Genomic DNA, 24,112 nt, shown 5'->3' with positions numbered 1-24,112 from the left:
GCGAGAACGTGTATATATTGAGCTCGAGGCCAGTCGTGGTCATGGTAGACAGGAAATGAGATAAAAGTCATTGACCGAAAGCGGCATCGTCTTCCCACCCCACTTGCTTCCCGAATCTCAGCCACCTCACTTTCCGACTGGTATTGAAGGAATCGTTTCGGAATACTGGAATAACGAAAGGCTCTTCATAACTGCTTGGAATTATGTTTAGAGCCTTGCCTTTTCCACCAGGGGAAATCCTTCGACAGAAGACCCAAATGATGGTACGGACACTTGGGTGACATTTCATCGTTTTATGGGGAAGATACGCCTGCCACCTACTCCTAAGCCGGGCAGTACGAAAGCCTGGTCTAGCTCCGTTGGCGAAGTCCGAAAATCTTTGCAAGTGGTTCGCATTTCACGCGTTCATAGCTGGCAGCCACAAGTGAAAAGCCGTCATCCGGCAGTAGCGAAAAACATATCCATTTGTCGATCTCTTTTATCCTTGTCAACTTTTTCGACCAGGTAATATGGGCCATTGGGAAAGAGCCTACACCAACGGAGATCACATCAGCCACTCCTTCTCCGACGCCAATGCTCATATGTGAACTGATCTGGTTCAAAATGACCAAGAGGTCTAGGATGAACAGAGCTCATCAAGTCATCGAATGAGTTCATGATGTCAACCCTGTGGTTTCACAACCCAACTTGAAAAAAGGACATACATCGGAGTCCCATGTGACTCTTTGAGAGTCATTCCTCCTTTGGAGTTGTACCCATCCCCGACAACTTGTCATCCGAAGAAGTAACTTCTTCATATCCGAATTGTGAACGGGGAAGTTCTATTGCTTATTTGTTTCGCACTGTAAGTTGCGGTGATTCAGGTGGGTTTTTGCTTGTGGGATGGCCCTATTAGTAATCTGACATCTTTTGATTCTCTCATCTCATTAGATCTTTTCAGGTGCAGGTTTGGGTGTCTGTTGATTTCGGAATCTGTGGTGGGTCAGAGAACTACAAAATAATAAATGCGGCACCAAGTGACCTCTGGCTTGAGATAACATTGTGGTCGTCGTCACTCAGAACAGGAATCCATATTATCTGCTGGATATGATGGACTGAAAGGTTCAAGGGAAAGGGCAGCATCGTAAAAGGACCACCAAGCTGTTGCCAGTGAGGCTGAGATTCGTCAACACGAGATGAGCCCAACTAGCCGTGAGAATAGATTTGGTTGGGAGCAGCGGTTTCCCGTCAGAACGGATTTACTAAGCAACCTGAGTAGTATCTATAGTTTGGATGGGTCAAGTAGTATTCCCTTGAAGTAACGGTCCAACCACTGTGGATCTTTTGCCATGGCACCCACTACCCCGTCTGGTCTCACAACGACAACACCACACTTCCGCCCAGTATAGGCTTCATGAGCATGGCCTTCGCGATCTTCAAAAACCAAATTGACGTGATCAGGTAAGTCAATGGGAACTGCCTGTTGCGATGGAACAACGACGGCGATTCGAAGGACGTCCTTTGGATAACTTGCAACACGCTGGAGTGACGCCTTCGTATCCACTAGTTGTGCAAAGATAAGGACCGTGTGGTAGGAGGTCCCGAAAACATCGCGGAACAATGAGCTCCTCTTGCCCATCAAATCCGGGCGGAGAGGGATAAGGTCTGACGAATCTGGTGCTCTATCACCCGCTTGCAGATCACTATTGACGCCGACACCGTATGAGTTGGATCTCTCGTCGATGCTGTCTTGCGCAGTAGACTCAGTTTTCTTCACCTGGTCAAGCACAATTGAACTCCATCGGTAATTGATGCCCAATCGAAGAGCCGGGCCAGAACGGTTCCAGGTACCATCCTTTGAAGCTTTCGCCATTCCGTTGAGCAGCTTAGTGGTCTGCTTCAGCATTTCTGAGACCACCGGAAGTCGCTCTTCTGAGTAAGTATCGAGAAGAGAGGGAGGGGCGAGTCCTTTGACAACGAGGGAAAGCTTCCAGCCAAGAGTGAAAGAGTCTTGGATGCTAGTATTCAAACCCTGAGTGACGCATGAGCTCACTCTTCGGTTCTTGGTAGTGGTACCCACCTGGCCTCCAGTTGGACTGTGAACATGAGCTGCATCTGCGAGGAAGAGACCGATTTGGAGGTCAAAAAGTGGCTTGAGCGATGCGGCGCAGAGGAGATGCGGTGGATGTCTGCGCTGGACCAGTACAACATCACGCTGAATGGGATTCAACCTCAACGCACTAAGACACGATTTAAACAAGTCACCATGGAAGAGATGTTGGCACGTATGGGACCACTATGGGACATAGAAGTTCGGGGAATATTTGACAGATCCATCATAGGCTGTGAGGAACTTGTATGACGCAGGTCAAACACAACTCTCGTTAAGTACCTGTTTCATTTCAAGTTAGACCATCTATTTGGCATTCCATGGCAGCCATTGAGCCTTGATACTAACACGGTTGTGACGGCAAAGGGCTCTCCGTCCAAGGTGTACCCATCAGGTGTTCTTCCCGACGGCAAACCTCGATGATGAGTTATGGCAGGGGAAGACTCAGAGGATGTCGAATGACCTGAGCATTACGAAATTTAAGATGATAGGCGGGGACAACTTGAGCTAAATACCTCGTGCGTTTCTTAGCCTGCCCGTGTCTAAGGCTATCTTAGGTTAATGACTCACAGCTCTTCGTTCTGGACTCGAACCTATTGGCGTCGGGGTGTCCACACTGGTTAACTGCGTCCATAGATTGAACGAAAAAATAAATGCGATCCATTTGTGCACTTGCTTGTTGTGATAAACATTAGAATCATATCCGATTTGCAAGCCTCTTGCACTTTATCGGTAGACGGGGTTTGCTTGCATAGCCGAGATGTGTCTTTGTGCATGTCCAATTTACGTTGAAAGGGCTGTCTTCTTCGTCTTCAACGCCAAATATTCTCCGTCGATGGGGGTCCATGATTGGCAGCATACAAGGTCCTGAAAATTGATCGCTGATTTAAACTATTGACAATGTCTGCCAAAAGGGAGGTGACACACCACGGCTACACAATCTTCCTGAAATCGTCCTCGTCGCTCGCATTATACACATAATGTCCACATTACATATGGCTCCCACAGCTACACTGACACGTTGATGAGTATACAATTTTCAGATCCCGATCCTCTGAACAACCAAGAGTTCTGTCTTTCAATCAGTTACCTATGAAAGTGAGGAAACACGAACATTTCACTTGGCACGACTACGCTTTTCCTTAGTTTTCTTGACGGGCGGAGGAGATGGTGGAGGTGAAGACTCTTCGTCTGTAACTTCAGCGCCAATGCGGGCTTTCTTATACAGTGGTTCTACGGACGTTGTCGTTAAGCCCCAGTCAACGTGTATGGCAAATGTTGCTGGGAATACCTTGAAGCAAATTCTTTTTACGTCGACGACTTTGAACTACCGTTTGTCCTGTTAGGAAGTAGATTCAGGCTTCGTTGTGCACATCTAGATAGAGTTGGAACATACCAGGCCTACGAGCAGACGACGGAAGTTCCCCGTCATCGTTGCTATCGTCAAATTTAAAAGACCTTTGCTTCCGTTTTAAAGCATAAGTCTCTGTAGCGGAATTAGCGAGCGATATGTGTATCAAGTACTCAAACCTTTATCTGGTCTTCGACCACCTACTTCCTCGGACTCTAGTGTATTCCTTTGGCGTATACAAGACGCAACTGAAAGGAAGGTCAAAGTGGAATCAAGTCGCTCCATGAACAGCATGATACCCACCTTCTGAGCGTTTTTTCTGTCGAACTGCTAGAACGCGAGAACTGGACGAGCTTTCTTGAGCGAGAATCGGTCCGGGGGCTTCGACATCATCATCAAAGAGCCGCAAGGGCTTTAAATCGCGCAGTCTATGTTTCGATGGAGCTGTGAATGAACTATAAGTAAGGCAAAGGAAAACGATATCCAAGCAGCACAGATCCCACCCTCTCTTTTGCGCCGATTCGCGGATCTTGTACGATTTGGCACAATGTGTGTCTGGACTTTAGAGAAGACAAATGGTTTTTCACGATCACTCTCGGTGCACGTCGACTCTATACGCGTCACTGTAAGGAAATAGCATTGAAAATGTATCAGTCGAAGGAGCCGTACCTGCGTCTTCATCATCGCTGACTACCTTTCGATGTGGGGTTATCGGAACACGAGGGTCTGATGTTGATTGGTTTAAATGGCAGGTGTATGGCAAAAGAAGTGACATACCAGGACTTTGTACATTGTCCCAGAAATCGCCTTCGTCGCTCTCATTCGAGCCTGGGGATGCTTAGCTTCCAAATGGATAAAATGAGAATGATGCTCACCTTCGCTCACAGAATCTGCTTCCTCGACTACATCAGAATCCGAGAATGGTGTCACTAATGGGCATTGTAAGAAAACAGGGAGCCGAAATCGGAGGAGAAAGTACCTTGTCGCTTCCGGTGTCTCGCCGTCGGGGGCGGTTCATCTTCAGAATCAACAACCACCTTTGGTCGACGTTGTTTGGAAGGGGATGCTTCTCAATAGATTGAAGTTAACGACGAACAAAGGTGAAGACGTCACATACCTGGAATCCGCACGTCGCCATCGAAAACATCTCTGTTCTTTGAATGCCTTTGCATTTTACGAGATTGTTTTGTCAGTCTGCCTTTCGGAGTGGGTGTAGCATAGCCTGAGTCGTCTAGATTGATTCCCAATTGCCAGTTTAAGATAGGATTAAGCAGCACCCACCTTCGCTTGCAGATTTGTTGGAATCCAATTCCGGCGTAGCTGGTGCGAAAGTTGAACCATTCGATTAAAACGGGGATTGTGACAAGAATACTTTGAATACGCACTACGGACAGTTGAAGCGACCTCTGGGTCTGTTTCTTCATGGTCATCTTCACTCCTAGCTTCTGCCTCGACGCCGTCAAATTCCGAAGGTGGCGTCACTTTTCGTTGTTGCGTAACAGGGGTGACGGTGAGATGACGGGGAAGAGCAATCGAACAAGAAAGTACCTCGCCGCTTCCGAGATCTCGCCGTCGGAGGTGGTTCGTCTTCGGATTCAACAACCATTGTTGCGCGACGTGGTTTGACATGGGAGGATTCTTTATGAACTTGAAGTTAGCGACGAGTAAGGGATGAGAGGTGACATACATACCTGGAACCTGCACGTCACGGCTGGAAGTAGCTCTATTGTTTGATTTCCGTTGCACTTTACGGGATTTCTTTGAAGATGGTGTGGAATAGCCTGAAACTCTCAGCTACCTGTCTGAGACAGGCTAGAGGGGCGCCCACCTTTGCCTGTAAACTGGTTCCAGTCCGGTTCTGGTGTAACTTGTCGACCTGTGTGAGAACGATACCTAATTAGAGACACCAGATGCAGGATGTAAGGAAAACGGTTCGAATACACACTACTGATGGTCGAAGCCGGCTCTGAGTCTGTCTCTGCACCCAAAGGTTCAGATGGTGAGTTCCCTCGTGGATCAATCTCAGTACCGGAAGGTTGAAACGACGCATCACCATCGTATGAGCTGTCGTCAACGAGGAAGTCGTCGAAGGAATCTCTATCGAAGAAAGGAATCAAATTTGTACAACCCTCCATATTCCGATGGGAGACTATACTGTAGTTTCTTGTAAGTCTTTTTTGACAGTTTTTTAAGGGAGCCATCTGAAAACCAGAAATCAACCGAGAAGATTGAGCGAGGGGAAAACAGAACACACCGTGGGCAGACTTTCCCCGTTGTGATTTTGTCTCTGTAGCCGATGATTCATATGACGCGTCACCGTCGCTTGCGCTCTCGCTGACAATGAAGTCGTCCAGTGAAGCTCTGTCAAAAGTAAGCAAAAATTTCCGGCACTTTACGTATAAGAGAGATGCACATTATGTTCTTGGGTGTCTTTTTAGACGGAGTTTTAGGGGAGCTTTTTCCCTTGGACATCGCTGCTAAGCTCCTTGCTTTCTTAGCTGCAGTCCAAGTCAGTTGAGAAGACACTGGATGGGCAAAAATGCACTGTACGTTTCTTTCCCTTTGGCGATGTAACTTTCATTCCCTCTTTACAACCATCGTCCGAATCCGAGTCACTCTCAGCATCACTTTCATATTCAACGTGACCGTCCGGCACGACGATGTCACTGAGGTCCGACTCATCCTGCTCCTCTTCATGTTGAAGGTCTATATCATCAGCATATCTTGAAGCACTGAGTAGCTCGCCAATATCCCGTGTTTGATTGTAATGTCGTGGGTTTTGCAAATGATAGTCGACAGCAAGGAAATAAATAGGATACTAAGGAGGACAGCAGAGCCAGTGTGGGTAGTCTTGCAGCAGGAATGCAAACGACTTACCTTGTCTATCAGGTCTTGTTTTCTGCAACTCCACGCCATCCACTTCTTATCCCTGCATTCGCCAATGGTTTGTCCTCCATGTTTTTGTCCGAACGGCACAACGAAATCGAGGTAGTTCTCCTTCGCATATTCTCTCAGCCCGTCCACGTAAACTTCAATGGCACTTAGGGTGGGATGCTGTATCTAGAGATCAGTGTCCAATGTGCTCAACTAGCAAGAAACGTACGCTACGGCCCGATGCCGTTCGAGTTGTATACCACCAAGCAATGTAGTCGAGACATATTGCATGGAGTTGTCTTCCCTTATGTTTGCCAAAATCAAAAACCATTCCACCTGCATGGTCCCCATAATACCAATCGAGGGAACCATCCCCCGGGTCTATTGGGTCGTGTAGCGGCGAATATTCTTGTCGGTTGCGATTCTTGCGAAACATTAACGTCTCAGTCACGGTACCGCATCAAGCAATTGAAAAGCCTAAACGTCGGGTGGGAACTGAAGCGAGTGAGAGGAGGTAGGGAACATGAAAAGGTGGGCGGTCTCCGGGTACCGCCTGCGTTTTCAGAGAGTGTTGAGAGCAACGGTTGCTCTCCATTGTCCAACGCTCTCAACGTTCCGTTTGGGCACCCGCTCCTTGATCTGTTACTCCCACATACGACTCCGTTCCCACGGTCAAGCCGTGCAAAAATCGAAGAAGTATGGAAGGAAACATAGTCAGTAGCAAAGAAAAGTACCATAAACCAAAGTCCCCTGGCCCATACACGGCACAAAGATACTCTCAACCCATCCCGGCGCAGACCACGAAGTCCCCGCACACTGAGGGAGGTGCAACACGCTCCCAGCGGTCAATACGCCAACTCCGCCCACAAACCCCTGCAAATACGTCCCCCTCCTTCCTGGAGAACGCGGTGGCGAAAGTAGGGAGAGTAGCACAGTCGGTCACCAACACATCCCCGGCGAAAATCAAGAGTGTACTCGTAGGCAACAAAAAGAGGGCGCTGGATGCAGAACGCGCGACCACTCCAACCCCTCAATCATACAACAACCAAACACTGGCCATAGGAAGACAGCCCGACCCGAACCAACGCCCACCATGGGACGAGGACATAGAGTCATCGGGAGACGAAGGAGAAGAGGGAGAGATCGACCAAGACTCCATGCAAACCGACACCTTCAGCATCCTCGCGGACCGCCTTGAGGACGGCGACAAAAGATTCAAAAACTTATACAGCTCCCTCCTAGAAGCTGGCAGCCTTGTACAATCCCTGGAAAATGATGGAATGTTGGGCGCCGTAAAGGCCGACCCAAAAATCACAGGGTGCTTAACAGGTTTAACTAACGCCGTTTTAGAACAGCCCTACAGAGTCATCATGGAACAACAGTCGACACTTACACAAGCAATGCACGAGGTGCTCAAGTCCATGTCCTCGCTCATGGAGAAAACCGAAACCATGCGGGAAGAAACATCGTACAACTTCGCGGCAACGGCGGAACAACTCAAGGCCCTCGAAGCAGCAAACACCATCACCCAGACGCGGTTCAAAGACCTTGAAGAGAAAGTAGGAGCCACAAGCACACAGAACACAGGAACGGCCAATAACGCAAAATACACCACAAGCTACGCGACTGGCCCCGTGCACAAACCTAAAGGGAAGACAGCCACCAACCCAGACCCAGCAAAGCAAAACACAAAACCGACAGCAGCCCACCACCCATCCCGCGCTGTCATACGTTTTCTCCCAGACGGAATAAAGGAGGAAGATCGCATGGAACCAGCCCTAATTGTCAGCGCAATTAACAACGCCCTGGCGAACTCGCAATCACTCAAGGCCAAGCACATCAAGGCGGTAACGGCGTCATACAACAGCCAAGGTAACCTCATCGTCTCAACGCGCGCAGACCAACGTGCAGCAGATCTTCTGCAATACGCAGAACTGTTCATACCACTAATTAACCAGGGGTACGAAACGAGCGCCATAGAAGACAAGAGGTGGTTCAAGATCCAAATCGATGGGGTCAGCACCCACACCATGACTAACCTTGGACCCAGATCCATCATCTCCGCTGAGACGGTACACGAAGAGCTCTTGGCTTGCAACGTCATCTATGCACAGGCGAGCAACAACATCGTCGCACCCCCACGATGGATGCGAACAAAGGAAGAACTGGACAACACGCTGAGGTCCTCACTCGTCTTCGCTGTGGACGACGAAGATGTAGCCAGGGAGATACTACAAGAGAATTCACTGGCAGCCTTTGCACGACACTGCCCACTGAGGGCGTACCAAGACAGGCCCCCCGTAAGACAGTGCAAGAACTGTTGGGGATGGGACCACAAGACGGAAAAGTGCCCAAATCCGACAAAGTGCAGGCTCTGTGCGGGACAGCACAAAGAAGAGGAACATGTCAATGATCAATCGTGCCGAAAATGCAAGGCACTGGAGGAAAGCGACGGAATGGCCGTCGATGCTAACCAGTGTACACACAACCTCCATTGCGCTAACTGCTCCACAGCATCTCACGTCACCGAGAAGGACCACCCAGCAGATGCAAGAAGATGCCCCATCAGACTTGAGAAGTACGGAACTGCCCGGACTAACGAGCGGAAAGCCATGAAAACAGACAACCCCTGGAAGGTAGCCACGGCAAAAAAGCCGCGTAAGCCTAGAGCCCAGAAAAACACCACACTAACATCACAGAGTGTACCCCCAGAACAGCTGGCATGCCAGAATCAATTCAGCATCTTCGAAAACTTTGACACCGCCGCCCACATTGAAGAAGACACACAAACCCAATGAATAGGACAACCCAAGAAACACTAATCACACACCCAATACGCGTGGGACAACTTAATGCGCAAAAGAAGAAGAATGCAGTAATCCAACTCCTAAACCATCATGTACATGAATTCGACATTATCATCCTACAAGAACCTGCCTGGGGACTCATAGGCACTGAAGACGGGGTCGAGGTCCACGGACCGGTCGCACTCCAGGGATGGAACCCAATTTCACCAACCACCACCACCGACAAACAGCACAAACCGCGCACACTGACATATTACCGGGACAGGCCAGACTTCTCTGTCACGCTCCGCACAGACGTGATAGAAGATAGGGATATCCAAGTCCTAGACATCGCACAACAAGGCCAGCCGACCACAACACTGATCAATGTATACAATGACCCCAGACTGCTGCAACAAAGCGCCCTAAACCGGCTCCGACAAGCCAACATTCCCAGGGACCACCCAGTTGTTATCACTGGGGACTTCAACTTACACCACGATCTATGGGCAAGCGGACCTGTGAGTAGCGAGGACGCAAGAGCAGCAGAGACTATAGTGGACTGGTTGTCGGACGAAGGGTTCACGATCATGAATAAGAAGGGTGAGATCACACACCCACCACGTAACGCACGCGAGAAAGCTTCTGTCATCGATCTAACATTTGTGAATGGCCAAGCAGTTCGCGAAGGCACAGTCCAAGACTGGGCCATAGACCCAGCCATAGCCCATGACGCAGACCACCTGGGGATCAAGTTCACCATTGCGCACGGGGTAACCGAAATTCACAACCCAATGGACATCAAGTACTCTTTGAAAGAGGTAAAGCCCGCCGAGTGGATAAAGGAGCTAGAGGCTGCAATCGCCAAATCACATGAAGCCCTGCAACCCCTACGTACAACAGGCCGGCTTGAACCGGCCACCCTCGACATGTGCGCAAACGCCCTTACAGAAGCCATGCAATCCGCCACAGCAGCCACAGCCAAAGTCCGAAAACCCTGTGCGAACGCAAAACCATGGTGGGACCAAGATCTGACCGATGCCGCCGAACGTGTAAGCGAAACACGAAGGGAACAGAAACGACACCACGACACTGTTAACGCTTTCAGCGGTGATATAAGAACTCAGATAAGGAAAGCCCGCAACTACTTCAAGAGGCTGTGCCGCATCAAGAAGAGAGATTGGGTTAACGAAAAGCTACAACAGGCAACAACGGACGATATCTGGGGCTTCCAGAATTGGTCGAAAGGAACCCGGAACTACCCTTCCCCCCCCATCTCAAGAGGCGAGGGGCTCCCAAAAGCGGTTTCCCACCAGGACAAGTGCGACGCACTAAGATCAGAGCTATACCAGCCACCACCACACCTAGAGGTGGAATTCAACCCAGACCTACAGAACCCGCACGCGGATGACCTCCCATACGAAGAAATCACAATCGACGAAATAGGTGAAGCGATAAACAACACCAGTGCCTCATCGGCGCCAGGGTATTCGCAAACCAACTACCAAACGGTCAAGTGGGCGTGGAGGAGCGAAGATGGTAAGCAGTACATCACGCTGCTCATGCAGAAATGCCTAGATGCAGGTTACCACCCAAAAACGTGGCGCAGAGCCATAGCAGTTGCCCTCAGAAAACCCGGAAAGCCGGACTACTCCAACCCAAGGGCTTACCGCCTCATCACACTGCTAGAGTGCCTGGGGAAGATTTTAGAGAAAATTGTGGCCCGACGGCTAACGTTCCTGGCAGGGAAGTACAACCTCGTACCCGCCAATCAGTTTGGAGGCCGCTCCAACAGCTCCACCACCGATGCCCTCCTCACGTTTACCAACGACGTACAATGCGCGTGGAACCACAAGCTAGTGACATCAGCTCTAACTTTCGACATAAAGGGATATTTCGACTTTGTCAACCACAACCGCCTGCTAGTCGAACTCCGACAGAAACACATCCCGCTGGAGTATGTCCAGTGGGTGGACAGCTTCCTATCCGACCGCGAAGCCACAATCTGCATAGATGGGAAACGAGGGCTGATGGGACATGTAGAGAACGGCATCCCACAGGGCTCGCCCATTTCACCCATCCTAGCGGCATTCTATACAGCAGAACTCCTAGAGAAGTTCCAACACAAGGCAACCGGCCAAGCCGGCCCGAATCCAGACAAGGCAACGGACGTCCACCTCATCATGTACGTGGACGACGGCAAGTTATATGTATCATCGAAATCTCTAGAGACGAACGTGGAGAAACTCAAGGAGGCCCACGCGAAAGCCGAGTCATGGCTCAGGAGTGCAGGTTTGTCACCAGACTACACCAAAAGGGAGCTCATGCACTACACCAGGAGAAAGTCAGATGAAAGCCCAGCCATTGTATTTGACGACCAAGATGGAGTATGCCGTGTCGTCAAACCAGAGGCAACAGTCAGGTGGTTGGGGGTATACTTCGACCAGAAACTTAGGTTCCAAAAACACGCGTCAATCCTCGCGGCCAGAGGTGAAAACGCGGTCAGTGGGCTGACAATGCTGGCAAACACAATCCGGGGACTCAGCCAAACTCACCTCCGCCACCTATATCTCGCGTGCGTATCCCCAAAAATACTCTACGCATGCCCGGTCTGGTGGACAGGCCACCAGTATCAAATCAAACCCTTGGAGAAGGTACAAAGGCGGGCACTAAGACTAATATGTGCAGCATTCAGGACAACCCCCATTGAAGCGCTGGAGGTAGAGTCCTCCATCCCACCCATCAAGCACCAAGTCAGCTTACACGTCAAACGGTGCGCAATCCGCTTCAACAAACTGAGCCACACCAGCCCCATCATCAAGAGACTGCCACAACAATGGAGGAAGCCTGGCAACAAGACAGCTCAGCCCCCCCTCCAACCCAGGCTCAACAACAATTCAGCCACCGACAAAGCCAGGTCAACCAACCTGCTCAACATCGCTAAGCAAACCTGCCACGCACACGAGAGAATCGACCCCTACCTCGTAGCCCCATGGCGCCGGACGAGCTCCAGCTTTGGAGGACGGGTGGTGGTAAACGCCTGCAAGCCAGAAACGAGGGACGGCGAAGAAAAACGAAAGTTAATTGAAGACCACAAAGAAAAATACCAAAAGCTATCAGAAAGAAGAGAGTGCCTGGTCATCTACATGGACGGATCCATGGTGAAGAAGAGAGGCTTCCCTCAGGTAGGAGCGGGGGCAGTCGGGTACCACAAGGGGGAAGAGGTGTTCATGGGGAAGATGGGCATGGGGGGGAGAGCTGAGGTTTACGACGCAGAGATGGCGGGGTTAAAGATGGGGGCAGGTCTGGCCTCAAAGTACATCAAAAACCACCCGGAAATCAAGAGCATACACTACTACGTCGACAACTCAGCAGCAGCAGGGGCGATTTTCGATCCCAAACCACAACCCGGTCAACTATACGCCGCGAAATTCCACAAGAAGATGGCTAAATTCCTCGACAACGACCACTCTCACTCGATAGAAATCGCATGGTGCCCTAGCCACTGCAAGATAGCGGGAAACGACAGGGCAGACGAACTGGCGAAGGAAGCCACACAGATGGCATGGAATGCGCCAATCAGCACCTCACGGGCGTTCGCCCTGCGTCGAGCCAAGGCATCCACCCAATCAGCCTGGATCAGAGACTGGCAGAAGGCACCTCGGAAAGGGAGATACGCAATATCTAATAGGATTCCCCCTTCCCTCAACCCCACCAAACACTTTGTTGAGCTAAAGGACCAACGCGAAGTCTTCGGACGACTAGTCCAATGCCGCACTGGACACGCATACACCGGGGAATTCCGCAAACAGTTCTTCCCAGAGAAGAGCACCAGCTGCGAGTGTGGGGTAGAACTCCAAACCCGAGAACACATTATCAGGGAGTGCACGCGCTACGAAGAACATCGTGATAAACTACGAGAACAGTACCGTGAACTGGCACTCCCAGAGCTGCTGGGAACCCCCAAGGGGATAGCTGCACTTGCCGACTTCATTCGAGACTCCGGCGCATTCACATTCTCGGGGGAGAAGTACATGCCCAAGGAACTGCCCACGTTCTTCGACGAACCTGAACCACCAGACGAAGACTCGGAGGACGACGACTCCGACGCCGAAACGTAACACGCCCATGCAACCTGTACCCACAGACAAACCCACGCGAGCGCATCAGCGCCCGCCCTTACCCTAGCGTCATAACGACGCACCAGACCAAGACCCCCGAATTCACGGCCTCTATACCCAAACTTTCACAATTCCTTTACCATACAGCTACACATCGGACAGTAATACCCACATAGGTGGAGACCTATCAGACCTAATTACACCCAAGGGAAGACTTAAGCTTCCCGTGCGTCTTAGTACTAGTCTACTTGTTGCACGTAAATCTCTAGAAAACAAAAAAAAAAAAAAAAAAATGTTCCGTTTGGGGCTTACATGTGATGTTTCATGTGACTTTTTGCCTTAACGGGTACATCCGCATTTGTACATAATTATGTCCTATATTTCAATACAAGTATTTTGGCTAGGTATTGGAGTGTTTCCCACGGTGCTCATCAACTGTTTGCAGTCTGTCTTGAAGCACATTTTTGAGGAACTGCCCACTGTCCTCAGATCTCGGCCATCGTCTAGGATGCCACGCCGCTTTTTTGCAAAAGTATTCGCTTTTTCTTCTGCCTCGGCAAAGCCGGCGTTTGTTGGGGGTACTCCACCTGTTTACCCGATCGTCACAGTGACTGTGACGACTGAATTACTTTTGCACAGGGTTTCTTTTGTAATAAATTTAGTTTTGTATTTTCTTCTGTTGACGCCGCTGTGTCGACGTGTTTCCGGAGCAGTTCCAGTGCGATCGAAGACGTGTAGGTTGTTTTTTAACATCAGATACATAGATCGCACTCAATTTAATGCCCTTTGTGCTTTCTTTTCGTTAAACGATGCATTGCGCGTGCGACGATGGTAAAGCTGCGAGTTGTTGTGACAATGTTTATATGTTCCAGTCGTTGGGTTGTTCATGTGACTTTGTCATTCCCTGACTCTCAACGGTACTGTAGTCGTTTGAACAGCTGGCGTTATCATCCACACCTTATTCTGTTATTGTCTCAGCATTATAACTGACTGATCTATGACACCAGGAGCGTCGGTATTGCCAACTTTACCATTGCCGACCATGAAAAGGTCCAATCTGATCGACGACACGTCTTGCCAGGATCTAGCATACAAAAAAATCCAAGTCAGGATATATCAAGACGTTAACGGGCGGAAACAAGTAATCTCACCAACGTCCACCAACTAGAAACGGAATGCGATAAGAATGACAAAGTAAGTGTTTTTGTCATTAACCCTCATGTCTAAATTGCAAGTTGTAGTTCTTCATGCACGCACGAAGTCGATCACCATAACTTCGCGTTAGGGCATATTGAGTATGGCATCTATAACTCCCCAGTTCCCGCCTCACTTTCGCCTCTATCGTTTAGGGTGGAACAGCTCTACCATTCTAGACAAATTCTAGACACCGAAGCAAAAAAGCAGCTACAACCCATCTAGGGAGTAAAATTGACCATGGTACATTATTCCTCTAAACAGGACACAGCACAACACTCAGACTCAATGCGGTTTCCAAACTCGCCTTTCCCTCTGAGAGTTTGTATGCTCATCTATCACGCCCAAAAAATGTTAAGGGTCCTTTTTGTAATATTAATTATTTAAATTTCTCATCAGAATATATGCTCAGCCCGAAGCTGGTGTGTTTCAAAGAATGTTTCCCGAGCAGCATGATGAGCAGAGATTTTATGCCATGCCACCCGGTACCCAACACTTCCGCGGAACGCGGCCCTCGCTTTTTTTTCTTCTTTCTTATGATGAAGCTGTGGTTATTATTTAATTTAACATTCTCATTACTAATCAAAAGCTGCAAGGGGCTGAGCGCAGCGAAGCACCGCGCTAGTTATAGTATATCTTGCTTTTGAAACTCATGCCTTCCCTCCGTCCCTCTTGATTTCCTGATTTCCGCTTTTTCAATTGACCTAAGACATAACTGGACGTAATCTTCCCCCTGCAAAGCGCTTCATCCTGCTCTTCAACGGTGGGAATGAGACTAGAGAAGCAGCATGAGACGACAGTGAGTCGGCGGCTCACAGCCCTGTGCTTCTGCTGACGGATTTACAGCTGATCATTCCGAAAAGGTTGTCGAGAGTTGTAAACTTACAACCCCCTGTTGTGCAATTTTACATCTCAGGCGCCTCGTGTGAGAAAGCATGAGAGGTATATAACTATTGGAAAAATTGCTACCATCTTCACCAGGAGCACCGCACCAGCTACGGCCACCGAAATAGAACCTCCACTTATCTGCCTCGCACTGTCAAGCAACGTTTTAAACCAAGTGAGTGCTCTGTCACCCTTCGACGTGGATGCATTCAACCTTACCACATAAATCTAGACTCACTATGTGCACTGAAAAGATTTGGAAATACCTCTGCGGTTGCAAAAAGTCAAAGGAGGTTGATCAGTGCGGTGACAAATGCGCCGTACCGGCGAAAAAGGAACAGGAGTTGGAGGAGAAGTGCATCGACCATGGAACACCTCCTCCCATAACTCGACGCGACGCATTCTACATACCAAAGGATTCTAAGAAATAATCTGTTATGTACCAGCAGTTACTACTCTATGTATCGAACCCAATCCTATCAAGCCTAGCCCTTCCTTGAAGCCTAATCATATCCTGATATTTAGGTAGTGAATACTAAGAACGCCGCGAGCTTTGCAAAACTCTGTCTATCGCATCTACATCAGCATCGTGCAAGTGAAGGAGACGGCGGATGCCTGGGGAGACACACCTTATTACCCACACCCGTCGGGCCCAAAAACAAGTTGAACGCCATGGGTCGATTGGGTGATTGCAGTCACGCACGGGAGACGTCGCTTATTACTGACACTACGTGATCTTGCCCTACGACTGTTTCTGCCGGAAACTCTTCTAACTACACCAAACACAGCGTCAACCCCCCAATCCATCAAAGGAACTAGAAAATGAAAACAACGTACATGAACCAACATATCCCTCTCTCCATTCAGCAAATTCTGCACCGGAATCCCTGTAGCCTTCGCCGCCAGCCTCGACTCTGCTATTCAACATCACCCTACCGTGGAGCATCGCCAAGGGCGCCGATTCCTGATTCCTGATTGCCAAGTTGTCCCCCTCCACTAGAAGCTGGCCTTGCAACTCGTGTATTGTTCACATGTCAGTGAAGAGCATGTAAGACAACGTCAAAAACACAAACATCATCCAAGCAGTTAGGGCAACGTTTGTCGCTATCTGCCGTAGCCCAGTCTTTATACTCTGCAGTCTCCATCGAGGATATAACATGGCTTGGCGTCGACCTCGGTTTGGCCTCACCAAAGGATGCTGCCAGCCGCAACAAACCCTCGTACGATGTATCAAATTCCTCGTCCGGCTAAAAACACACATCAGCACCTTGAAGCAAGACAGAAGAAAGCATACAACACCTACCACAAAATCTCCCAACACTCTTGGCCGCCCTCCCATACGTGCGAGGATAATATGTCTAAAAGCCCGTGCACGTCGTCGGCGGAAGGCCAGCGTATCCCGCGAACTACGATCATACTCCGACTCTGCACCGAACCCGGTGTTTCTTGTAGGCCTCGCAGGCAAGGGGTCTTCATCCGCCACGTCAAAGACATCAGATACAGCCCGGACGATGGCTTCCGCCGGACGAGATGAACTATAAGTACGGAGGAGAGATTGGTCAGATTGAGATGAAGATTGAGGATAAGGATGGGAGTGAATAATTCCTTGATGGCGGTTCTCCACGTTCACGATAATATCGTTCAATAAGCTGCCGCGAACGTGCGTGGTTGAGACCGTCGCATCGCAAAACTTCAATGGCGCTGTTGAACCCCTGAACGTCTCCGCGGGATGGGACAGGAGGTGCAGGGTGTCAACTGTCCGAATCGTCAATCCTCGAAGCTTCCATACGAGCTTGACGAGAAAGATATCTATGCCGATCGCTGTTCTGCATAGCAGACGAGCTAGTAGCAGGTGCTGCAGGTGGTCGTCGCTGCTGGAATTGATCAACTTTTGAAGTCAACACCGAACGTAAATAGTCTGCATAACCTGGTGGTGGAGGGGGCGGCGGCCGATTGAGATATGCATATCGAGCATCGGACCTTGGTGGCGCTCTTGTCTGGAAGTTTGAACTATCCTCCTCAAATGCAAGTGGCGGTATACTACGTGCATGAGAGGGAAGTAGTCTCGCGTGTCAGGTAAAGTTGTTGTTGCTGTGAAGCTGGTGTTTGTGCGTCCAAGGTGATCTGACGAGCGAGTACAATCATTAGTGTCAAACATGATACCCAACGCGACATACGTACTCACATTCTCTAGAAGACCACCCCTCCGTAGTCTATCCATCCGTTCCCCGCACTCCTGCGTCCCCCTAACGGCGTTTACGCCTTAGATTGCAAGTCGAGTCTTCGTGTACGCGTTATCGTGCCCATCTTTGTCTTCTTGCGTGTCGGTTCGGTTTGTTGTAGGTAGTTAAACAAAATCTAATAGCTTTTGTTAGCTGAAAGCTTGTATAAAAGTGAGTGTGGTACTCGCCGTTGCAGGAATAGAGGTTGAGTTCGTCATGGTATGCCGTGGATGGAAGCCGCAAGTATTGGTGTCGAGGTAAACAGCCAGACCACCACACCTGACCGATTCGTCTCAGGAAAGGTGATAGACAACTTGAAAGGTAAATAATTTTTTGCAACGGCAGAGCCAGTCCTCATTTTAATAAATCTGGATTGCGCCGCACATGACCGGCGGGGCTCATGTGTGGTGTCTGGAGGTGGCTTATGTCCATATATTACATATATACATTTTACATACTTCTTGAGCGCATGCGCCAGTGTGGCTTCAACATGAGCTGTCATTCAGTATCGTTCCTACGGGACCTATCAGAAGCAGTCGTCAGTCATGAAATAGATTGTCCAAGACGACGTATACAACATACAGGCAGTAAAGTGTCGGCATGTACCGACGCCCACTGGCAGTCAGGTCGGAGGCGGATAAAGGTGTTCTGCACCGTCGAGGTCAGTCGCGCTCGTCCTGGGTTGCGGTGAGTTTTGGTTGTCGGTGGGGGGACCTGCCGGTGACCCCTCGAAGTATGTTTTAGTCGTGAGCCCTGCCAATACTATGGTCGGGGGTGGCTGGTCAGTCGGCTGATCGCAACAGTGACGGTGTGGTATACTGCGTAGCACAATTGTATTTAGGCGCTACAGTTGTGTGTCGGAAGCCGGTTGTTCCTCATTGGGACCGCTCCGGAATACATCTACTCTACTCTACTCTACCGATGATACTAGTAGTGCAAATACCTGGCAAAGGTCTTTGAAAAAAGTTGGCAAATCTACGTCGTAGACAGCCTCCTAAAACCAGCCGCTCATGCACTTATTATTAATAACACTTGTTTGCAATGCTGTGGATATACCGGGGGGGAAATTGGGGAAATTCAAAACGATTACAAAAGGTGATACCGTAGATTGACCGTAGAAGAACTGCTGGATGCGCACTGGACAGCCAATGGAGAGCAATTATGTACATAAACAGATTATCAATATTGTGCTTTACTGCAATAAAATAGGTGCGAATGAGGTGTCAGTCTGAGACGTCAAATAGAGGCCCAAGAATCAAATATGGTGTAGCAGAACCATAGATACCAGCACAACGACTAATCATCGATGATAATGCAATCTTCATCCTTAAGTCTATCCTCCAGACCGTCCATCATCACCAAGCCATCCTCTTCCAACCGTCGCCTCTTGCTCGGGCTCTGTGTCTCTTCCGCTTTACGTTTCTTTGATGTGGTATTGGCAGTTGGCTTAGTTTTCTTGGGGGTAGGTTCCAGATCGATGACTCCGTTCTCGTCTTCCAGAGGCAACGGGCGTTTCGCGACATTACGCGGAGGAGTCTCTGGTGGAGGTGGGGCAGGCTTCACTCGTTTGGGTGGATTGGGCATTGGGGATGGGAGGATGAAGGGAGGTGCGTCCGCAGGGTGATTTGGTCTAGAAATGAAGGGTATCTCATCAATCATTGTTCACCTTGTAGATGATGACAAAACTTACGGTAAAACGCCCAAACCAACTGAGATCGTTGCCCTATCCCCTTCCTCATCAACGATGGCCAAGAACTTGCCCCGTGTTACGTTAAGGCTTTCCAACGTCCTTTCATTGTTATCGTCCAAATCTGGGTCACTTAGTATCCGTTTGTCCTCGTAGACGCTAACCTCCCGCTTGTCGTCACCCAAAAGTCCTTTGATCACATCGCCCAGGACAGCTCGGGACGGATCGCAGAGTAGAAGGGCGTAGGTGTCCCTACATATCCCACAGGCAGGGTTTGGAGGGCTAAGAGTGATCGTGCTCAATGGAACGGCGGGTTTGAATTGGAGATGCACATTCCGCATCTTGTCATAGGTTTTGCGGAGGAGATGGAGGGCTTGTAGAACAATGAGGCCAGAGACGATGGCGTTTGTTGTAGCAATGGCTGGGATAATGTTGCCAGCCATCTCTGTGGGGATACGCCGAATTAGACAGGTCGGAAGGAAGAAAAAGATGGCGTGTGCTTGCCTTTGACTTCCCAACGAGTCTTAGTCCCAATGCCATAGGCTGTCGAGCGGAGGTTAGAAGACGCAGTGACGAAGTCGAGAGTGTCATCGTCGTCTTTATCAAACGAGATAGTGTCTTCTCCCCCTTTCAGTCGAGCTGCTAGTCGATTCGTACTAAGAGAAAGTCGGAGATGTGATTGAAAATTACAAGAGCAACAACCAAGCCAAACGCACCTTGAAACAAACAGCTCAAGGTTGTCTTTCAGCGTCAGCTCACGTTGATCTTTCAAGGCTGGTGCGCCGTTGACTTCACCATTCGTGATGGGTGCTGGTGGTTTTGCGGATGCCGATGGTTTTGCGGATGCTGGTGTTTTTGCGGTTGCTGATGACTTTGCAGGTCTTGGTGTTTTTGCGGGTGATGACTTTGCAGGTCTTGGTATTTTTGCAGGTGATGGTGGTTTTGCGGGCGATGATTTTGCTAGTCTGCTGCTTCTGCGTCTACTTCCGCTGGCTACAGCATCTGTGCCGTTATGAGTCGCCGTTCCGTTTTGCTGAGGAACGACGGTCTCGTTCATGATTGTGTCGAAGTCCAAGGGAGTTGGAGGGGCACGCGAACGCCACATATCCTCCATGACCAAAAGGTTCTTGATGTCAGCATTGAAGACCTGTCAGAAGACGTGATTAGCATAAAGAGGGTGCAAAGACATGTAATCATCTGCAAACTTTTTGGAACACCATCTTGGCAGCGTCCGAGCTACTTGAGGATCGCAAAGCGGTTCGCACAGCTTTGAAGGCTTGAGCCTCATTTCTTAGGGTTTCAATTTCTCGCGCTGAAAAGGAGATCACTCAGACTCAACCACCTGTAAGCATGTCAAGGGTGTTTGTTACACACCGTTTTCGCCCTGCTTCTCGGCCTCGTCCAGTTCTCCAACTGCATCTTCGTCTTCTCCGAATAGTTGCCCCATAAGATAACTCTTACTCCATACTATACAATGGATGGGTTGACTTGGCGTTGAGCGTATAGTACAGACAGGGAATGTTTTAGGTGTGCTTTTGGGTATACAGTCAAAACATTCCGTACGATCCTACAGTAATATAAGATCAGCACTTAAGGTCGCATGAAGAGACAGGGTACATACCATAAGCAAAGGCTGCACTTGACCAAGATATCCAGCTGTTCCTGATTCTACAAGTGGTACCTGAGCGGCCATACACATTTTGTTGACGTGCCTGCGCGCATCTAGTGACAAAAGTTCAGAAATGCAGACAGTTTCGGAAATAGGTGGCTGTACCCAGGTTGTCCAGAGCGTTTAAAACAATATCAAATTTCTGGAACCATTGTATGTCATATTGCGGTTCCTTGATGTTGTCGTGAATAGGTATAATCCGAACGTTGGGATTGAAAGCAGAGGCTGTTTGCGCCGCGACCTGATGTGCGAAACGTGTTAGTTAAGGAATTGACTTGGCAACATGTCCCTCCTCCGCCGAATCGTGTTGGTGACGGAGACAAGCCTCGATCATTCAAACTATCACAAGGCGTAGCTGAATAGCCGTGCAAGACCGCCCTTCGACTTGGGGCTGAGGGAAAAAACAAATGGCACCCGCAAGAAGCCAGAAAACAACCCAACCACGCGCCGACGAGATAAAAAAGCGGAAGCATATGGCAAAAACAGAAGCAACTTGAGAAGGCTAAAACCCACCAAAGCTTTGCTCTGTTTAACATCCTTCTTCTTGAACAGAAATTGTCTATTCAGGTTTGACAGGTCGATAGTGTCTAGATCCAAAAGCGTGATTTCGCCAAAGCCCGTCAAGACGATATTCTTCACTGAATTTCAAAGTCAATAAATTAAAAACACTCTAAAACGATATAGACTCACGTAATTCGCATCCAATACCGCCAGCTCCGACGAGAAGAACTCGGGTGTTTGAGAGTTGGTCATGCAACTCTGGTCCCAAAATGGCCCTGGCGTGGGCCGTACGCGCTTTGGCTGTGGACATCGTGATATAAACACGAGAAAAAGACGAGAATATTGTGGTTCTATAGCACAAGAGGTGATGAGGCGGGAGACGCTAGTCGTTGTAATCACCGCTTAATGGCGCTCAACAGCAGACGCGATGTCACGCAAAATACGTCGGGTCACACAAATGTCACACCAATTTGACCCGACAATTCATTGACGACTCGGAGTATTTTGTCGTTCTGAATCTTGCCTTGTCGTTCAAAATGTCGTTTAAATCGCGCTTACCTCCGCATTCGATTTGGAGGTCCTGTTTTACCCTCCATTATCTATATTCTCTGGCGTAGGAGAACAAACATTAATGGGCCCAACCTTGACGAACAGTTGGGAGACGGCCTACTTGTTCCCAACCTGGTGGAGCGTAATCTTCTGCTTCAAACTCTTGGCTCTGACGTTGGCGACGTCCCGATGGAAAATTACCAGTGGGAATACCTTGTAGCTGGGGGAGACACGACGAAAAACGTCTGCGTGTCCTAGCTGTGAGTTGTAATCGTCGTGATGATACTCAGCGTCCAGCGGAATACACTAGACGACGAAAAAATGAAATGGGTACTCTGGATGAAATCAAATGGCGGACTATTTCTACGTCGATCACCTGGCATGGGCCAGTCCGCGTTCAAACGGCTTATAACATGGCCCATCGGCCTTGTCAGCCTCTAATATTCTTTTCTCCTTTCCCCAGAACAGATGTGGCACATCGCTACCCTCCTTGTTGTACTCAACATCATTCTTTTGCAAGTCGATGCAGCTCGCATACACCACCCGAGTCAACATCACATACATTTGACGCATGTACGTCAGCCACACCACAAAGTTGTAGTCGCACACTTCATGGTTGGGAATACCCTTCCATATCAATTCCTGGACTGGGTGAAAGGTTGTACTTATTCACATTCTCTGACGAATTTTCTGATTCTAATGATTTTACAAAAACAGATATCAGACTCGCCTCATCCAAAGGAATTGACGCCTTCGCACTCAACATTGGGAGTGACCCATGGCAACCCGACCGAGTCGCCGATGCGTACAGGGCAGCGAAGGCTGTTAGCGATTCAAAGAAACTTCTCGGTCATATATCGCAACCATTCAAGCTTTTCTTATCCTTTGACATGAACGCCATACCTTGCGCCTCCGCTTCAGACGATAATCTAATACGGCACTACGTTGATACGTACCATGCACATCCGAACCAGCTGATTTACGCCGGACAACCATTCTATTCCACTTTCGGAGGCGAGGGGTGCACGTTCGGTGCTCAGGATTTGAATGAGGGGTGGATGAACGTAATGAAAAAGAATTCGGTGACGGGGACCCATTTTGTGCCCTCTTTCTTCATCGAACCGGCACGCCTTCACAACGTCACAGCTATCGACGGCGTGTTTAGCGTGAGTCCTTCACCTTGATGACTTTTCCTAGCTCAACCTATTGTCAATGTATAGTGGAACTCTGCTTGGCCATTGGGCAACACTGCCATTACTTTCGACTACGATCAACAGTATCTATCGCATCTCTCTGGCCGAACATACATGGCAGCTGTATCACCGTGGTTCTTTACCGTGAGTTTGATCCTCCTCCATCCCCTCGTCGAGGCTAACGCTTTTCAAAGCATTATGGGAAGGATACCTACAACAAGAATTTTATATACCGTCCAGATGATTGGCTCTTCGCAACACGTTGGGAGCTCTTGATCAAGCAGCGCGAGTCAATCGATCTAGCTCAAGTCATAACATGGAACGATTATGGCGAATCGCACTATGTCGGTCCGATTGAAGGTGCACAACCCAACTCCCAGGCGTGGACGGATGGATTTGACCATCAAGGTCAGTCTGGTCATCTTGCATGCGCTTCTGGACACCATCTTATCTTGTCTCTTGCGTGTTTACAGGATGGCTCGACCTCATGCATCACTATATCATTGGTTTCAAGACAGGTGAATACCCCGTCATCACGCGAGACAGGATCTTTCTATGGGGTCGCCTCTCTCCTGCACAAGCCAATACGCCAGATCCCATTGGCAAACCAGCCAACTATGATATCGTCAGTACTCTCACAATTGTCCCCAATGCATATCGATTAAACTCTCTTTTCAACAGACACGAGACGCCGTTTGGGCAGTCGCCCTACTCCCGAAGGCAGCACACATCAAGCTCACGTGTGGACCCTCTACCGTCACTATGGAGTTGCCGAGTGGATGTTCGAAGCTAAGCCTCCCGTTAACACAGTCATGCAGTGTGGTTGCCGTTTTGTATCGGATGAAGAAGGAAGTGTTGACGTTTGCGCCGAAGGGTTATACTTTTACAGAGAATCCGTCGAATTATAACTTCAACGCATTTGTAGCTGCTTCGCCATGATGCATTGTACTAGTAGCTGTGGGAGGGCAACCACTGAAGGAATTGTCAATGT

The 24,112-nt window shown here is 49.2% G+C and overlaps 6 protein-coding genes across 6 annotated transcripts; 2 read left to right on the top strand and 4 right to left on the bottom strand.

Annotated features, from left to right (window-relative positions):
* Nucleotides 1–1,261: 1,261 nt before the first annotated feature.
* On the bottom strand, nucleotides 1,262–2,319 carry LACBIDRAFT_315101 (uncharacterized protein; the record flags this gene model as incomplete). The annotated part of the gene is made up of 3 exons (XM_001889398.1): nucleotides 1,262–2,011; nucleotides 2,060–2,194; nucleotides 2,245–2,319. The coding sequence occupies 3 exons, from the start codon at nucleotides 2,317–2,319 to the stop codon at nucleotides 1,262–1,264; spliced, it is 960 nt and encodes a 319-aa protein (XP_001889433.1).
* Nucleotides 2,320–3,854: 1,535 nt separating this feature from the next.
* On the bottom strand, nucleotides 3,855–6,750 carry LACBIDRAFT_315100 (uncharacterized protein; the record flags this gene model as incomplete). Its single annotated transcript, XM_001889397.1, has 16 exons — nucleotides 3,855–4,063; nucleotides 4,110–4,166; nucleotides 4,218–4,268; nucleotides 4,316–4,369; nucleotides 4,420–4,506; nucleotides 4,558–4,671; nucleotides 4,722–4,760; nucleotides 4,826–5,078; nucleotides 5,132–5,221; nucleotides 5,269–5,333; nucleotides 5,386–5,641; nucleotides 5,695–5,774; nucleotides 5,852–5,938; nucleotides 5,991–6,258; nucleotides 6,318–6,494; nucleotides 6,544–6,750. The coding sequence occupies 16 exons, from the start codon at nucleotides 6,748–6,750 to the stop codon at nucleotides 3,855–3,857; spliced, it is 2,094 nt and encodes a 697-aa protein (XP_001889432.1).
* An 8,243-nt stretch (nucleotides 6,751–14,993) lies between these two features.
* LACBIDRAFT_334641 (uncharacterized protein) lies at nucleotides 14,994–17,266 on the bottom strand (the record flags this gene model as incomplete). Its single annotated transcript, XM_001889396.1, has 9 exons — nucleotides 14,994–15,014; nucleotides 15,302–15,451; nucleotides 15,539–15,568; nucleotides 15,625–15,703; nucleotides 16,004–16,073; nucleotides 16,138–16,315; nucleotides 16,374–16,547; nucleotides 16,604–17,155; nucleotides 17,228–17,266. The coding sequence occupies 9 exons, from the start codon at nucleotides 17,264–17,266 to the stop codon at nucleotides 14,994–14,996; spliced, it is 1,293 nt and encodes a 430-aa protein (XP_001889431.1).
* A 477-nt stretch (nucleotides 17,267–17,743) lies between these two features.
* On the top strand, nucleotides 17,744–18,447 carry LACBIDRAFT_334640 (uncharacterized protein; the record flags this gene model as incomplete). Its single annotated transcript, XM_001889440.1, has 4 exons — nucleotides 17,744–17,843; nucleotides 18,001–18,060; nucleotides 18,107–18,183; nucleotides 18,364–18,447. The coding sequence occupies 4 exons, from the start codon at nucleotides 17,744–17,746 to the stop codon at nucleotides 18,445–18,447; spliced, it is 321 nt and encodes a 106-aa protein (XP_001889475.1).
* Nucleotides 18,448–19,208: 761 nt separating this feature from the next.
* LACBIDRAFT_241099 (uncharacterized protein) lies at nucleotides 19,209–21,689 on the bottom strand (the record flags this gene model as incomplete). The annotated part of the gene is made up of 9 exons (XM_001889395.1): nucleotides 19,209–19,652; nucleotides 19,721–19,963; nucleotides 20,255–20,356; nucleotides 20,415–20,521; nucleotides 20,584–20,776; nucleotides 20,831–20,931; nucleotides 20,984–21,119; nucleotides 21,392–21,516; nucleotides 21,569–21,689. The coding sequence occupies 9 exons, from the start codon at nucleotides 21,687–21,689 to the stop codon at nucleotides 19,209–19,211; spliced, it is 1,572 nt and encodes a 523-aa protein (XP_001889430.1).
* A 707-nt stretch (nucleotides 21,690–22,396) lies between these two features.
* LACBIDRAFT_315094 (glycoside hydrolase family 71 protein) lies at nucleotides 22,397–24,060 on the top strand (the record flags this gene model as incomplete). Its single annotated transcript, XM_001889439.1, has 6 exons — nucleotides 22,397–22,586; nucleotides 22,646–23,094; nucleotides 23,149–23,265; nucleotides 23,316–23,529; nucleotides 23,595–23,746; nucleotides 23,803–24,060. The coding sequence occupies 6 exons, from the start codon at nucleotides 22,397–22,399 to the stop codon at nucleotides 24,058–24,060; spliced, it is 1,380 nt and encodes a 459-aa protein (XP_001889474.1).
* Nucleotides 24,061–24,112: the final 52 nt, after the last annotated feature.

The sequence above is a fragment of the Laccaria bicolor genome, genomic scaffold (genome assembly GCF_000143565.1).
Source record: "Laccaria bicolor S238N-H82 LACBIscaffold_67 genomic scaffold, whole genome shotgun sequence".
NCBI lineage: Eukaryota > Fungi > Basidiomycota > Agaricomycetes > Agaricales > Hydnangiaceae > Laccaria > Laccaria bicolor.
The sequence above is the reverse complement of the archived record's forward strand: the minus strand, read 5'-3'. Positions and strand labels throughout refer to the sequence as shown.